Genomic DNA, 17,055 nt, shown 5'->3' with positions numbered 1-17,055 from the left:
GAAGAACCCCATATTATGGAATATTTGATGAAAAACTTTAAATTTCTAGCTATCCCCTGTATATCACGACTAATTCTATGTAGTTCTTCTAAGAAAACTAAACCGACTGTTGCAATCAACTTTCTTGGCTTCTTAATGTGATTGTGCTTTTTTTTTTTTTGTTTCCTCGATGGACACTGATGAATAGGAAGAACTGTTTGAAGAAGATGATCACGTACCCTTGGAAGAAATGGAGAATGTGAATGGCTTGGATTGTGGTGAAGATGGAAAGCCAAAGGGCATAAGAGAAAGAGAACAAGATAAGGCTTTGAGAGGTCACAGAATATCTCACTTTCAGACTAAAGTTGGGCTTAAAAAAAAAAACATTTCTTAGGTCAGTCGACTGCTGATAATGGAAATATGGGATGCTATATATGTAACGAGGATTTATGTCGATGAGATTGGTGGTGGAGCAACAACTGAGGAACTGTCGGTGGCGTTCGGCGATGCTCAATGAAGGAGAAGATGGGTTTTGTCGATTAATGAGGAGAGAGTGGTAAAGGTTGTGGATTGTTCTGATCTTTTAGGGGCGAATTAGGCTGAATGACTGGCTACGGCTACTGTCTTATCGGCCAGTTGATTCGGCCATCAGAACTTGTGTTCACTGCCATAACATGTATATTTTATAAGAACGAAATAAGTTTCCACAGACGACGCTAAACTGTTATAACAGTTTCTAGTATGGTATGAATAACATGTTTTTTGATGTTCTTTGCTGTCCTACGATCACTGCAAAACAAACAATGTCAGGAGAACTCATCGGAGGGGGGCCGACGGGTCTCGCTCGAATGCTTAAGTAAGTTTCTACGAAAAAAGTATGCTAAAGCACAATAATTCAGTCTTTGTTTTGTACCTTGTGTAGCGACTAGCAACCTATTTATAGGATAGGAGATGAAGACAAACTTGAGCTAGGGTTTCGTTCCCAGCTTGTCCAAGGAGCGCCGCTAGAGCTTGATTTGGAATGGAAATCCTTCCCAGACCCGAATTGAGATTATTTCCTTTTCCATCTTGTAAGATTCTGACCGGATTATCCGAAATTGTGACCTAACCGCCTCCTTCCATAGATCAAAGGGGCAACTATCCTTGACACTTTCATCATATGGATTGGCACCTAGGTTACTAGGGCACATTCTTCTCAAGGCTTGGTAGGAGAAATCCAACTCTGAGCTTGGGATATGAATGTTTATTCCCGAGGCCAGATCCAGGAATGCCATCAATCATGTGTCCTCGAAAATATCCATTCCAGGGGGTCGTTTGCTCCGTATTCTCTTGGAGAGTTGGAGGGGTCTTCTTTTTTCGGGAGACATACCATGTGGGATAGGGGTCCATAATTCTTTTTTGAACTGACGGTGGTTCAAAGGCTCATGACCCTTGAGAAGGGCCAGACCAAGTGGAATTATTTCCAATAGTAAGAAAGCTCATGTTTTACTATATGTTACATGTATTATGTGAATCAGACTTTTGATTTGTGTTGTTGAATGTTTTCCAAACCAATTGTTTTTAAATTGTTTGGAAATATTTGTCGCTGACTCTTCCACTCACTCTTTCTTATGTTATGTTATGATTTTAGGAAGTACTTTGGGCAAGGATTGGAAAACCACTTTCCTATTTAAGTTATGTTTTTAACAATTTTAATGTGTTTTGACTTGCTTCCGTAAAATTGTTTTATCATGACATGCATTATAGTGGAAAACCACTTGGATATGGCCACCGAAGATTGATTCAAATGGGGAGGGGAGCTATATTTTATATTTATGTAAGTTTCTGTTTTTGTTAACAACCATGGTTGCATTTCATGGTTTTTATTCATTACATATTTCCGGTATGTTAGCATATTTAGATAAATATTTTTTTTTCTTGTTTGAAAAAATGTTTTGATGTGACACAATTATAGTGTTTTTAAAAGTAGATTCTAGTAAAATTCATATTTGAGAAAATATTTTCTATAAACTACACATTCTTATTTTAAGAAAACAAAAAATGATGTAGAGCCGATTTACTTAATAAAAAATTATAAAGCAAGAAAAAAAAAAAAAAAGAGTCGCTATGTGGCCACTCTTGGCCAGAGACGGATCCTCTCCGGTTGAAACGAACTGGGGAGGAGCCGGTCCTTTATAAGTGGAGGGCAGAATTGTCAAATAAAATGTGAAAATGACCGGCTCCTCTCCCGTTGTTTTCAACTGGAGAGAATTCAAACCATGGCCTGATACAACCACCTCTACCAAAGATAGAGGTGTTAGTGTGCCCACGCCCAAGCAGATTATAGTGGCCATGCAGGCTTGCAGCCACCCATCTTTATTAAAGGTGGCCACATGTCTACTCTAATACATTTTTTTTTGTCAAACTTTTGTAAATAATAAGATAGATTCTCCCTCTATAAAAGTTAAACTCATATTTCGTCAAAATATTCTTACTAGAAGGTGTCAAATTTTTTATAAAAAAATATTTTCATAAGAAAAGAGCGAAAAATTCAAACTGAAAATAGAAATGTAAAAGCTAGAGAGAAATTTTTAAAATGCTTTTTGCAAGTATAGGATTTGGCTTAGGCCTAATCCATCAATTGGCTAGCCCCACACCCACACCCACACCCCCGCCCCAACCCCCACCCACACCCACCGAGGCCACAATTTCTAACCGAATCCCACCCAACTTGTCAGATGATGCTCCAGCTTAATCAATAATTCAATTATTGAGAAATTTGTGAAAGTCTAAACAATATCATTTGATTGTAATGATTTATGCTTTGGATTCAAGAAATATGCAAAAAAGATACGCCCTATAATATACATTTCCCAAAAACCAATACAAAAAAAAATACAAGAATTTGACAGCTACTTATACCATCTTAATCTCCTCTTAATCTCACTTTTCAATTCTTATTACATCTTCTGATGATTAATTTGATGTCGCCGCTCCGGGCAACTGAAGACGCCAGAGTATAATCTTGGAGCAGTCCTCCGGTGGGATTCCTTTTAATTTGGTCTCGTCTTCAAGAACTACTTGTTTTACAAATCTCATTGAATTCTAGCAACCAAAATAAAATAAAATAAAATAAAAAGAAATTAATTTATATGAAACACAGATATTCAAAACTACTCACATGGTGCAATCTTTTTTTTTCTTTTTTAATCTGTAATTGATGGCACATAGTTGCTTGTAATGAATATATATAAATAATTTGATTCATTTTTAATTAAACAAACCTCATCATCCCTTACCTACTGCCAACGCTGGAGGTTGGCCAATTTTCTACAACAATTAAGACATGATTAACTTGATATGCACACTTCCTTTTTTAATTGTATATTTATTATTTGTGAAAAAAAAAAAAACACTTACAACTAATATCTCATTTATATTTATTCCAAAATTATTATATGTGATATTTGACTCCCTTCAACTACAATTTTCTTATAGTTGGCGCTTTATGTGAACGTTCAGTGTTAAAATGGATAGAAAATTCTGCATATAATCCATACATGCATTTTTTTAAAAAAAATAATTAAATACCAATAAATACCTTGATTTTTTTTAGGTAAAGTCACATTTGAGAGAGAGAGAGAGAGAGAAAGAGATGGGGATGGTTGTACCATTCTGTCGGATTGAGGGATTAGTTTGGCACGAACCTAAAGGATGGCCAAACCATGCCCTCAGGTTGAGGGGGTCGGTTCGACCATTCAAAAAACAATTTTGAAAGTGGCCGAACCACCCCCGCAACCTCCCCCAAGTGTATTTTTTTTTCTTTGGTTGAAGGATAATTTTGACATTTCAAATAAGAAATTTGCACTTGTAAGTCACATGCACTAATTTCCATCCATTTTAACGCCAAACACTAAAAGAGAGTATCAACTAAAAGAAAATTGTAGTTTGGGGAGCTATTTTCTGATGACATGTTGACGGGACCAAGTATATTTTTCGTTTATTATTATAAGTCTTAAAGGAAAATTAAAAATTACTCCCGTGGAACAAGTTTGCACGAATATGATGTATGATTGGAGGGTGAAGAAGAATCTCAATTTTTTTTTAATTAATTAATGTTGGTGGGTGGTTAAAAATTAAAAAAGAAAAAGAAAAAAAGATTGGGATATATACCTGGGAGTATTTTTGAAGAGCAGAAGGGCGACCCCATCGCTCGGGGTCCCAGAGGATGGAGCTGTTGAAGCCAAAGCTAGAAATATGAATAGGGGGCCTCGTATTGGATTCATTGTTCATTTTCCTCAGATGCCATCCGATAACTTGTGAAGAATCACACACTGGCCCGTCTATTTTCACTTTCTTCTCGTTTGCTGACAGCAAAGCCATTGGCCATGCCCCAAACACCCTGCAAAATTATATATATGTATCCAACTCAATATACCTAATAAAAGTGTACTTACAATTTTATTTTATTTTATTTAAAAAAAAAAAAAAACAATTTGAAAACATTGTAGTACATATGCAACCAATTGACTTAAGACCCCATTTGATTGTTTTGGTTTATCTTAATTTTTTTATTTATTTTTATGCCTTAAGTAACGTATGCTGGTACTCATGTGATAATAGATTTCACATTGTAGAATAATCAATTGACTTTAAGATCCGGTTTGATTTCCACATAAAATTTATTCAAATTAGAAGAAGAGAAAAAGTGGGAGAAAAGAGGCCAAGATTGAGTTATTCTATGGGTTTTTATAATAAAGTTAGGGTTTTTATAAAAGGCACGAGTCAAGTCAACAGGGTTCAAACTTAATATTTTGGCCCTAATATAATATTATGTAACTATATGCACATAAAATTTAGAAATAAAACATGTTTGATTTTATTCTTTTATCTATTTCTTATCCATCTCCGAATAAGAGAAGTGCAAATTTACCATAAAAATATTTGCAATCACATGTGTGATCCACATATTTAGTGGTGGATTTGCCAAAAAAAATAAAAGAAATGAAAAATAGTGACACCAAATATATTTCTTTAAAAAAAAAAAAAACGAAAAAGAAGATCGGGGCAGGACCCTGCGCCGCCCCTCCCTTGGTCTTCTGGCTAACTCATCAATATTAAAATAATTACAATAATTGGAAAATTTCCAACCATGAAACCAAAGATATTGATATCTTAAAGATAGAATAAGGTTTAAGAGAAGAGAGAATTATCTCTTTTGTCATATAACCAATCTTAATGAGCCTCCAAACCAGAAAAATGTTCTGTAAAAGAATTCAAAAAGTGGCCTAACCCAATTGGGGAAGCTTTTCAGCCTCCGTTTTCAATCAATAATATTGAAATTTGTCTGAAAAAATTATGGGAGAAACTTTGGAGCTTTCTCCCACCAACTCTATCCTTTTTGTGTACCAAACCCACCAATTCTATCAGGTAGGGAGGAAGGCACTTGAAAAGACCACTTCAACATTTTTTTCTTTAATTTTCAAAATAGTAATGATACTTTTTGAACTTACTTTCTAAAATTAATTTATATAATTTACTTGATTTACAATTAACTTTTTGTGATATTAAAATGAACTCAAAAAAAGTTTTTTTTAAGTATGCCAAAAAACAGTTTACTCTCTGTAGTCAAATTCCATTCAATGATTTAACAGATTTCGTTAGTGTAACATTGACTTAAATAACACACATATTATAATTTTATTGGCTTGTCACACTAACAGAATTTGATTGTAGAGATCGAGTGAATTATTTTTTTGGCATACTTGAGAAATCTATGAGTTCATTTTAATACCAGAAAGAGCTAATTGCAAATCAGGTAAACCACATGCATTAATTTGCATTTTTTTTTTTTCGTTTTCTATAAGCTGATATAACGTGTTTTAACTAACTTCTGGTTTTATCTTTTTAATAATTAATATAAAAAAATCATTAAAACAAATTAAATGTGAAAAGTAGCATTATTCTTTTTGTCTAACTTCTATAACTAAAACTAGTTTTAAAGTACTTAATAATAATAAAAACAAAACTAGTTTCAAAGTAGAGAAAAATCATATTTAGCCTATAAGTTTTCATCTTATTTGGATTTAATTCTTGGGTTTCTAATTTAAAAAATATGGTCCTTAGGTTTGCTTGTGTTTCAAATAGGTCATATATTCCCTTACTTTACTGGTGAAGTTAATAATTTATCATGTCATGCATATCTCATTAATATGTATTGATAATATTCATTAAATATTCATAATATTTATTCATTAAAAAAAAAAAAGGTCATTCATAATATTATTCATAATATTCATTCATAACTCATAATATTCATTATTATGAGATATAACTCATAATATTCAGAACAAGTACAAGTCATTCATAATATTCATTAAAAAAAAAGTCATTCATAGTATTCATATATAAAAAATAAAAAATAAAAAATAAAAAATAAAAAGAGAAAAAAGAAAAAGAAAAAAGTCATTCATAAAACAAAAAATAAAATAAAAGATCACAAAACTATGGGTTTATGACCACCGAGCCTGAGATATATGTTTTTTATTTTTTATTTTTTATTTTTTTAACTCTACATCCAAGGAGGTTTTTTTTTTTTTTTTTTTTAAAAAAAATGATGTGGCAATGTTACTTAAGTAGATGTTTAAATATTAAATGAAACCCGCATGGCAAGTGACAATCCAAAAACATTATAAGCAAAACCTAAAGACTTTTTATTTATTTTATTCATCCAAAAAAAAAAAAAAAGACATTTTATTTTAAAAATTAGAAACCAAGAATTAAATCCAGATAAGAAGAAAACCAAATGACTAGTCAAAGTAAGAATAAAAGAAGAGTTTCGTACTCAATTTCTCTGAGCTGGTCGAAGAAGCCAAGATCATAAACATTGGAAAGCCCGGCAAAATGCAGGATCCCACCGAGTCGATGGTGCTCGATGTGCTTAAGCGCGACGTTTCGCTGGTGATCCATTTCAGCTTCCGTGTCCGTGAAATTCTTATTGAAAACCAAATGCCTATACATAATACCTGTTTTTCTAAGTATTTCTGACACTTGGTTTGAATCCGTTTGCGGCTCCACCACGATCCACAGCAATGGCGGAGCAACCAACCTCAGAGTATTAGCCAGCCTTCTCAAAAGAACACCCCGAAACTGATCTTTTGCGCTCGTCGGTGTGACGATAATCACAAGCCGTCTGGGCGTCAACTTGGGTTCTTTTTCTTTTTCTTTTTCTTCTTCTTTTTCTTTTTCTGGTAACTTTGTGCTATCCGACTGTTCAGGCCTCGCCGGAATGGTCGCCGGAGCTTTGGCTATCAAACTCCTATTAACTTTTGCTGCTTCCGGCAGCGTTTGAATTGGGTGTGACGATGGGGATTCTGATATATTTGATGAAGCTGTAACATGGTTAGAAAAAACTGAATCCTTACCCGTTGGAGCGAAGCCGGTGAAGAACCCCATAACAAAGCACAGAGAGAAATGGAAAATTGCTTTCTTCCATAACTGAACTTTTTTCTTTGATCTTTCCAAGGACCCCATTATTCTTTTGGGTGCTGGAAATAGCAGTCACTGTCGGTGAACTCAGGCAGGTGATCGATTTTGTTATCGGGCATGATCAGAAACGTAGAAGACTAGAATTTATATATATAAGATACAGCAGTTGCTATATTTCAATGTTTTTTGTATAGTAAAAAGTTGGGAGCTATGACAGGAACAGGCAAACTCAATGATTGTTTTGTTTTTGTTTGGAGTTGTTGTTTCATTGGTCAGGGTGTTACTTCATTAGTTGTGCCTTGAAGTGAAAGGAAGATGGATGGAAGAACGTACATGAGAGAGGGCTTGAGTTGCTGTCTGCACCAAATAGTTGTTGGGATGCAACCCATCAACTGAAAGGCTTCTAGTTTAATATATAATATGGTTAGGATTTATTTTATTAGGAGGAGTTGACTGAAGAATCAACAAGAGAAAGATTAAGGAAAAGGATCAATTCAACTGGCTTTGATTGGAGTTAATTTAGTGCTAATTCAAAATCATATATTTCTCCTGGATCCTATGCATGCTATAATGTTGTTGTGCCAGTTACTTAGCCAACAGATCGAGGATGGAACTTAGAAAGTTTGGCTTTTAAACCTATCTTATATCTAGTATAAATATTGAGACAAGAGTTACGAACATTAAAGACACAATCATTACAATAACTCAAGAAACAAGAGTTACAAGATGATAAATTAAATTTATTATTGTTAATGTATAAGTAGAAGAGATTCGTAACGTCAAGAGATAAATAAAGTTTTGTATACAATTAAATTCGGCCCCAACAGGATCATAACAATCTGTTTTGGTTTCGTGCGAATGTTTATGGCAAGTTGGCAACCCACTCTATAGCCGCTTTCACTCCGAATCTTGTAGCTCTTTCAATAGGTCGTCCCATTCGAGATTCGAACACGTTACATGGTGTCTGTCTTGATACCAATGTTAAATATCTAACCAATACGAGTAACAGTAGAAGTCACTCTTTTATCATTCTTGTGTCTTTCTAAAAATGATGCAGCTCTTAAAATTATTATTGAGCTTGTAATTAATCACTATTAAAGTTTGATCAAGTGATGATTTTAAACGCCACATTATTCTTGAAGGGACACAAGAGTAACTTCTAAATTACTCAACCAATACACCAAAAGCTCGGTCTCCAAAATTGTTGAAATGAGAAAAATTAAGCCCTTAAACATATCTTATATTAGGCTGGCCCAATCTAATACTCATATCCCAAATTAGGCTCCCTAGATTCATAACTTGTTGCAAATCCAAACATGTTGTATTATGGAACTTCAAAATCCACTTAGAGATGAATGTTAATGTATCCAATATATTGACTATTCTTTCTAGAAGATATCAGGCAATTAAAAAAAAAAATCAAGAGAACTACTAAGAAGTTAACCAACTAATGAACACCCTTCCCTTTTAGCACTCACAAGTTTGATAAGGACTATGGACCGACCCGTATACGACAAAGTAAAAACTGCAGTTTTGACTCTTTTGAGTCATTTATAAATTTTGCATTAGGTGGCTAGGCCGGGTCCAAAATTATACCAACCCAAAAAGAAACAAAAATGAAGTAGATTAATGATTTTGACATGCGTATTTACGTAAACACCCTTCACCTTGTCACTCACAAGATTGATAAGCAACGAGGACGGACAACATATAACAACATTTTGGGTCATATGATTTTTGTGTTAATTAGTGGGTCGAAAATTACACCTACCCAAAGAAAAATAAACAAAATAGATCAAGAATCTGGAAAACCTGAAATTAACTTGAACATCAAGAATGGCATGAAGATCAATCAATACACCTTTTGATAATTATTTTCGATGTATAGTTGGCATGTTGATTATATAACATATATAGGCATAAAATTAAAATTAGGGGATGAATAATCTTATGAAATGTTTCTCCTCACCCCAAAGGTCTAGTATATTTCTGCTAAGTTCTGTTCAAAAGACCCGCTGGGCCGACCTACCCAACCAGCCCATCCAAACCCAATAGCCCATGCATATGGTTGGTTTTGGGGGGTATTAGGTTTGGTGGTTGGAGGATTTAAGGAGGTTCCAACTCTCTTCGAGTCGGTTTTCAGTTTTAGGGGTTTTGTTTTCCGATCTCGAACCTAAATCATCTTCTGGTTAAAGACAAAGTACAAAGCAAGAATGCTGCCCATGTGGGAGAAAAATTACTTGAATTTAATTCGAATAGTTATGCTCTGTTTGTTTCGACATAAAAATATATTTTGTCGAAAAATATTTTCAACGAAATCATTTTTTTTTTTTTTTAAAAAAAAAAGATTTCTCTGAAAATATTTTTTTCGCATTTTTGGCTTATACGAAAAAAATCATCAACGGCGAGAAACGACTAGTGACGAGATTCCAAAGATGGTGGCTAGAATCCGGCGACACTGGCCAAATTCCGGCACTTCCAATAAGATTTCAGCCAATTTCGCTAGAATCTAGCAAGCAGGATTCTGGCAACAATTGCCAAATTTCAACAACTCTGACCAGATTCTAGCCACTAATTGGTTGGAATCTAGCAGATTATGGCCACTAATTGGTCGAAATCTGGCACAATGGCTGAATTCTAACAACTCTGGCCGAAATCTGGCCAACTTACCAAAATCTAGCACAATAGTTGAATTCCTGTCAGTATCGCCGAAATGTGGCATAGTTACTAGAATCCGACAACAATCCGCTGGATTTGGCAATCGAATCCCATGAACTAAGAAAAGTTTATATAACTTCGGGACTTTCAAGAATTATGGCTTGGAGGCACACACTGCACTCCAAAGTAGGCTTTTAATTTTGCCCAAAAACAAGGTAGGCTTTTAATTGCCACGTAAAAAGAATAATAATCTAAATTTAAGAATATTCTTAACCCATACGTATACATCTCATGCTTTTCCCTGCGACAAAAAATTCATCAGGGTTTATTTAATATTACCAGAGTAAGTTATTGGTCAACAGTAGACAGACCATCGATTTTTCAGCTGAACAAAAATATGACTATCATTATGACATGTACATAGTCCCCAAAACCTTCAATGAGACAAAGATATAAATACCATTTCCTTGTTGCAACCAAAATTTATCGTCAGAAAAATGATTGCTTCCAATGATATCGAGCTACAAATGCAAAAGTTGGACAATTACATATTACAATGTGTTCTGAAACCGTTAACAAAAGATATCTTCATGAAAAAGATTAGCCCTCATCACCGACTAAATTCTCCCTAATCTTTTGGTTTTGTTGATATTGGCTCTCTTTGTGGACGGTGCTTCTTCCATTTCAATTTGGGCAATGTCATGATCCAGGATGGAACTTCACAACCTGAAGCTGTCATTACATTAGCTACGTTCCGCAGGAAGCGGACGTCGTTCTTGGTGTAAAAAGTAATAGCTTCTCCCGTCCTCCCTGCTCTGCCCGTCCGACCTATATGGAAGGAATGAAAAACTTGGCTAGAAAGACCACAAAAAAGACATTTACCCCCAAAAGAGATGCATGTAGGTTTTTCAATCATTTCAAAGTAATCTTGCAATATCTATTAAAATATCACATGTGCAAAGGGATAGATCTGGGGCATCAAGTATTATATGGATAAGTTGCAAGAAGTTATATCATGTCAATGGTTCCTAACAACAATAACGGATAAGTGTATCTAACAAAATTTGAAGTAATTTGTACAGCATTCAACTAATTTACTAACAACTTCCTAAAGAAATAATTCTAACTATATCATTATATTTCTTGTGCATTTTCTGAAACATTTCTCACATATAATTGTTTATAGACAACTCAATTAAATAACCACAAACATAGGTTCCAGAGGCCAAGATCGAGCAGTTAGAGATAAGGAACATACCAATCCTGTGGATGTATGCAGCAGCAGAGTCTGGAAAATCATAATTAATCACACAGTTGACACATTTGAAATCCATACCCCGGGCAATAACATCGGTGGCAATCAGTACCCATGTCTTGCCAGCTCTGAAGCTATCGACAGCATTTTCTCGCTGTATTAAATTTATTACATTAGTACTAAGTCGATGACAATTGCTGGAACACAAAGAAACTACAACCATATAATATGGCGACTTGAGAAATTCTGTGCTAGGTGACTTTAGCACGAAAATGTGGTTACTTCTCAGGCAATTCTAAAAATAACAGGAATAGTTAAAACCCCAGTATAAAGGGGCAGGATAACAAGGAGAACATTTAAATCCATTCGGCCATCTTTACTTTTTCCATGAAATCCTCTACGAGACCCATATATAACAATGCTCAGTCTTCCTCTAGCAGGTCATGCATAGAAAAAAAAATAAATTAAGTGATTATGAGGCTTGACCATTTGAGCAAGATTTTCCTTCATCTTCATTTAATTTTTTTCTTGACCAGAATTCTTGGAATGTACACATGTTATATAAGACAATATTGGGAATGGGATTCTACCTGCAATTGGGACAAATCAGAATGGATGACATCGACTCTTATGTTATCATATGCCAGTTCCCCATATAGTTCCTTTGCCCGCTCCTTGCTTTGTACAAAGATTAATACAGGTGGATTCAAACTCTACTGACAAAACAACAGGAACAAGGAGTTTGGTCAAGAAGATAAAAAGACTCGAATAGAAAACCCTTAAAAGGGAAATCATCAGAAAAGAAATGTTGCGATATGGCCTGCTTAAAAAGTTTCAACAAATAACTGCTTCCCCAACAAGCATTGTGAGAACAAGTCCCAGCTACTGTAACAATTTCTTAAAGATATTAAACATTGTGAGATATTCAGCAGAATCTTAGATACCTCTGCAAAGCTTTGACGAAGTGCAAGAAGTTTTCCTTCTTCACTTCCCGCAAAAATCAATTTTTGCTTGATCGATTCAGAAGCAGTGTTCCTGTTCATATTTTCAAAAGTAGAACCTGAGTTAACTTAACAGGGAAAAGAATCAAATGCATTTCAAGGAATCCCTCCGTGGTTTAGTAATAGAGTATGCCAATCTTACTTTCTGCCAACAATAACTCGAACAGCATCATGCATTATTGTGCGTGCAAGGTCCTCAACAAAGTCAGGTAAGGTAGCACTAAACATGGAGCGTATTATCGAAGGATTTGAACAAGCTTTGACCACAGAATCAATCTGCTTTATCAAACGATTCTCAAATAGCTTATCAGATTCATCCAGGACAAGATACTGAACCCTGCACATCACCAAACCTCTAAGTGGGAAAGTATTTCAAACCATTTTATTTACCACTGAGAGCTGTCTATAGTGCATAATTTCCTACAAATTCACTTGATAGTACAAAGACCTGTAGTCCAAGTTCCTTTTATGTTTTAATTTTTAAAACAAAAATCCAACAACGAGAAATAAAACATCCATCATTCTACTAGCTGAACTAATATACAGTAGCGATTTCTGTTTCAAGCCTTCAGAGTGTCAATAGAAAGGGTTTTTCTTCACATTGGAGGCAGTTACACATTAGGTTGATTTAACCAAAGGTTTTTCTTTAACCAAACCATCATTCTATTAATTGGTTTTGTTTTTCTACCAGCATGAATGAGATTGCATAAATACGATATTAACACCACATACCTGCTTAAGTCGAGCTTTTTTTTCCTAATAGCAAACCTCAACCTAAGTGGTGTTGATATAAGTATATCACAAGGTAGCTTGGACAAATCAGCACTTCTTAATAGCTCTCTTGTCATCAACTTGATACGGAATTGTTTTCCTTTTGCCAATTTCTTGCTCTCTCTAGTTGTCTGAGTAGCTAACTCTCGTGTGGGACAGAGGATAAGAGCTCGGATGCCATTAGTTGATGGATGCTGATAATGAGAATGTAAATAAAGTTCATTAGAGAAACTCAAGAATCATCGTTTGAAAAAAAAAAAGAAGAAGTAGTTAATTGGCATTAAAAAAAAATACCTCCAGTTTCATTAGCATGGGACAGACAAAAGCCAAGGTTTTACCGGATCCAGTTGGAGCACATGCAAAGCATTCCTGGCCCTAAAATGATAGTATGACAATAGTCAAAACAACTTTAACACCAAGTTATCAACTCATACTGGAGTTCAATCAGACCAATGCTTAGGTAATCTATACTCAATTTTTTTTTTAAAAAAAAAATATATAATTGGAAGATAAAGAAAAAGGAAAAACAAAAGGAAATCAAATCAGCTAAAGCAGAAGATATCTAAAATAGAAGACCATACAGATAAAAGAACCGGAATAGCCTGCCTTTGGATTGGTGTCGGCTCATTAAATCCAAGACTTGCCATATTGCGTAACAAATAAGGCTCACACCCATATCTGTGAACAAACCAAATAAATTCTCATTCTAAGCAATAATTATTGCAAGCAAAAAATTTGCAAAATACAAACTAGATTCAATAATAATGCTTCTAAAAATTTAAGTAATAGGTAGCAGAACACCCTCGGTAATTTTTACACCTAAAGTCGCAAGAAATAGTAGATGGCAATGATGAGACAGAGAAGTAAAGAAGCATGATATAAAGGCAGGAATAAAAAACATTTATTCTAATTCTGAGTGTACAATATACAGGGAACACCAAACTAAAATTTGTGCTGTGACATTTTTTGGCAATAGTCTTTTGAAAATGACAGAAAACCCATACACCAAAAAAACAAAAAAAGAACTATGCTAGGAAATAATAACAACTGTAACGATAATGTAATCACAAAATAAGTAAATGGTTTTACCTGTGGAATACCAATACGAGAAATGTATATACTATAATTCTATCCAAAATTCATCCAACAAGGTTGACGTACTACTCTGAACTAACCCTTAGATTAATCCTTGTTAAATAATAATAATAAAAAAGATCCAATGGTTGATTTGGAGTGCCACGTCAATATTGTTGGACAATTGTAAGATAAAAATATAGTACCTAGCATTTCTCAATTCTCATACCAATAGTTATAGCAAAGCATTGGCTCCTCAGAAGCCTCTTTACACTGACAGTGTAAAGAGCTGAACATAGATGCTTGTGTAGCATATAAAGAAATAGAGAATACCTTGAGCTTAATTCCTCAAAATTCTGAAGTGGACTTGGTACATTATTCCCGGACACATGAATGTTGTACTTCTTACGTGACAGAGCATCCCGCTACTCGCATAAAGAAAATGAAATTACAACAGAATTCTAACGAAACAAATACACAAACATTCTTAAAAGAAGAAGAATAACCATGAGCACATAGAATAGTGAAGAAGGTGAAGAAATAGAAGAAACCTCTTGTTGCCTATATACTTCTTTCTTTGCTTTTAAAGGCCTGTCTTCGGCTTTGTCATTCTCTTCATTCAGCACCACAGGTTCCACTTCTTGTTTCGAGCTCTTAAAGACACTGAATCCCTCTACCGTTTCTTTGTGTAACGCAAATACAACAAACGCAAATGTCAGCCTTATAGCCTATCGCAAAATTCAGTGCCTTCACATTCAGGAAAAATACCAAAAAAAAAAAAAATACCCAAATCCTTTGCCTTTGCCTTTCGCTTCCGCTTCTTGACAGAGACCTTACCCTCCTCCGGTTCAGATTTTTCGATTTCAGCCAAGCTCGATTCCTCCACCGATATATCTCTTTCTTTCTTCTCCTAAATTAAACATGAAAAAATAATTTTTTTTTTCTTCCTTTTTTGGATAAATCAGAATACAAAGCCAATCAACATGAGAGAGTTTCTTTTTATTCATTAAAAAACGAAAATCATACCTCGAACCTGGAGAAATCTCCGGCGAACTTTTTCCGGTCAAAGTGAATGCCAGAAAACAAGAAGGAGGCGGCTTTTTCCATCGACAAGGTCAGTCAGATTTGAAAAAGAAGGTATAGGCTTTGTTTGGTTGCAGGCAATGGCGGAGGAAACGGCTGTTAGATCGTTGGACTTCCGTCTTAAGGGTTTCTCGGAGGTTTTAGATTATACATATATGATTGGGCTAAAAATAATTTAATTTAGCCCCTCAACTTACAGCTATTTTTTATAAAGCACTATAAACTAATAAGTGTCATATTTTGACCCTTTAAACTACCAATTTATTATAACTTAACTCGTTCTGTCCGTCTTCAGTCTTCACGGTTATGTACTTATGTTAGATCTTGAATGAAAAATTAAATTTGATCAAAATATTTCAAAAATACCTTTATTTTAATCATTGATAAACCAAAATTTTCATTTGTCTTTCTTTTTTACTAATTTAATAAATAAAAAGGATAATTTGAATTTTTTAATGGCCCAAATAAAAGTATTTTTAGAATATTTTGATCAAATTTAATTTTTTATCCAACACAATGATCAAGACTGACGAAAGGGATTAAATAATAACATATTAACAGTTTGAATGTCTATATCATGACACTTGTCAATTTGTAATGCTTTATAAAAAATAACTGTTAATTTAAGGGAGTAAATAATATTTAACCCTATACAATAATATATAGCATAACTGCATAACATGTGGTTTACTTACTGGTTTATATATATATCTTTTTGTATGATATTTTTGTTATGATAAATTGTAGAGACCACCACCAAGTTTCTTTAAAATAGTAGAGGCCGCCCCTGCGGTTTTAGAAATTGCATTAATATGCTAGCACCTAGGTAGACCAAAGTTTTCTTCGATTTCACTTTTCGGTATAATAACCTAACTGGGTTAATTACTTAATTATTAAAAAAAAAAAAAAAAAAAAAACCTAACTGGATTTATTACTTTTTAATACACATGATTTAACGCGTTATCAATCATATTTATTGGTTTTAAAAACTATCATAGATGGTACATGACTTCATCTAATAAATGCAGTTAGTACTTTCATTTATGTTTTGTCTAATAATTTAACAGCATGCCACTTTAAGTTTACTCACAATATGACACATCTCATATCCCTCAATAATATTAGTTAAAAATAATAAATTAACAAAAAAAAAATTTCTAGGATGACTCGAGCCACCCCGAAATGGCCTTGAATGTGTTTTCGGCTATCCCAGGTAAGTTATGGATGGAATATGGACAAAAGTACCATCTATGTTTATTAGATTACTTACAACATTTTTTGAAATTGAAAAATCTATTTAATTTTGAGTCAATCCATATGTACTAATAAAGCATTTTAACCCAATCTAATTTGTCCAAAAGGACAAGTAGTGCTCGAGTGGAGTATTAAAAGTTTTGTTATAAATGAAATTTTATATATTTTTCTAAATTTATCTTAATTATTCTGATATTAATTTCTTCAAGCTAATTAGATAATCTAATTATTATTTATAAGTTTATAAATATTAACTTTACTGGCCTTGTATTTTTGCTAAAAATAGACTATTTATACTATAGCCCCCAAAATTTTAAAAATGCGTTTCATTTTATGTTTTTTATGGGATGACTCCCAAAATTATTTTTTTACCCTCGAAAAATAATTTTGTTTTTACTTTAACCCCTTCACCTAAAATTTTAGTTTCGGCACCATACATGCTATGTATAAATTTATAAATTTAGACAATTTATTATTAGGTCAGCTCTAAAGCTATTTACTTAAATGAGTGAT

General features: G+C 33.8%; 2 protein-coding genes across 2 annotated transcripts; both read right to left on the bottom strand.

Moving 5' to 3' along the window:
- Window positions 1–2,801: 2,801 nt before the first annotated feature.
- On the bottom strand, window positions 2,802–7,721 carry LOC133873849 (beta-1,4-xylosyltransferase IRX9). The gene is made up of 3 exons (XM_062311629.1): window positions 6,803–7,721; window positions 4,132–4,360; window positions 2,802–3,063 (listed from the first exon to the last, which is right to left on the bottom strand). Exons 1-3 carry the CDS (start codon window positions 7,489–7,491, stop codon window positions 2,935–2,937), a joined length of 1,047 nt encoding a protein of 348 aa, XP_062167613.1. The 5' UTR covers window positions 7,492–7,721; the 3' UTR covers window positions 2,802–2,934.
- A 2,760-nt stretch (window positions 7,722–10,481) lies between these two features.
- LOC133873848 (DEAD-box ATP-dependent RNA helicase 57) lies at window positions 10,482–15,452 on the bottom strand. Its single transcript, XM_062311628.1, has 12 exons — window positions 15,232–15,452; window positions 14,992–15,115; window positions 14,757–14,887; window positions 14,539–14,630; window positions 13,713–13,809; window positions 13,426–13,506; window positions 13,093–13,325; window positions 12,503–12,697; window positions 12,304–12,394; window positions 11,950–12,072; window positions 11,363–11,513; window positions 10,482–10,932 (listed from the first exon to the last, which is right to left on the bottom strand). Exons 1-12 carry the CDS (start codon window positions 15,310–15,312, stop codon window positions 10,733–10,735), a joined length of 1,599 nt encoding a protein of 532 aa, XP_062167612.1. The 5' UTR covers window positions 15,313–15,452; the 3' UTR covers window positions 10,482–10,732.
- Between the last annotated feature and the right edge of the window lie 1,603 nt (window positions 15,453–17,055).

Source organism: Alnus glutinosa, chromosome 7 (assembly GCF_958979055.1).
Source record: "Alnus glutinosa chromosome 7, dhAlnGlut1.1, whole genome shotgun sequence".
Lineage (NCBI taxonomy): Eukaryota > Viridiplantae > Streptophyta > Magnoliopsida > Fagales > Betulaceae > Alnus > Alnus glutinosa.
The sequence above is the reverse complement of the archived record's forward strand: the minus strand, read 5'-3'. Positions and strand labels throughout refer to the sequence as shown.

What these genes read in the sequence shown, in the direction of transcription:
- LOC133873849 (XM_062311629.1), bottom strand. Translation starts at nt 7,491, where the DNA reads ATGGGGTCCTTGGAAAGATCAAAGAAAAAAGTTCAGTTATGGAAGAAA. An exon ending in GACCAGCTCAGAGAAATTGA is followed by an intron (nt 4,361 to 6,802) that starts GTACGAAACTCT and finishes ATAATTTTGCAG; the next exon opens with GGTGTTTGGGGCATGGCCAA. An exon ending in CTCTTCAAAAATACTCCCAG is followed by an intron (nt 3,064 to 4,131) that starts GTATATATCCCA and finishes TTTGGTTGCTAG; the next exon opens with AATTCAATGAGATTTGTAAA.
- LOC133873848 (XM_062311628.1), bottom strand. Translation starts at nt 15,312, where the DNA reads ATGGAAAAAGCCGCCTCCTTCTTGTTTTCTGGCATTCACTTTGACCGG. An exon ending in TTTGAGGAATTAAGCTCAAG is followed by an intron (nt 13,810 to 14,538) that starts GTATTCTCTATT and finishes GTTTGTTCACAG; the next exon opens with ATATGGGTGTGAGCCTTATT. An exon ending in CGAGTTATTGTTGGCAGAAA is followed by an intron (nt 12,395 to 12,502) that starts GTAAGATTGGCA and finishes AAATATGAACAG; the next exon opens with GAACACTGCTTCTGAATCGA.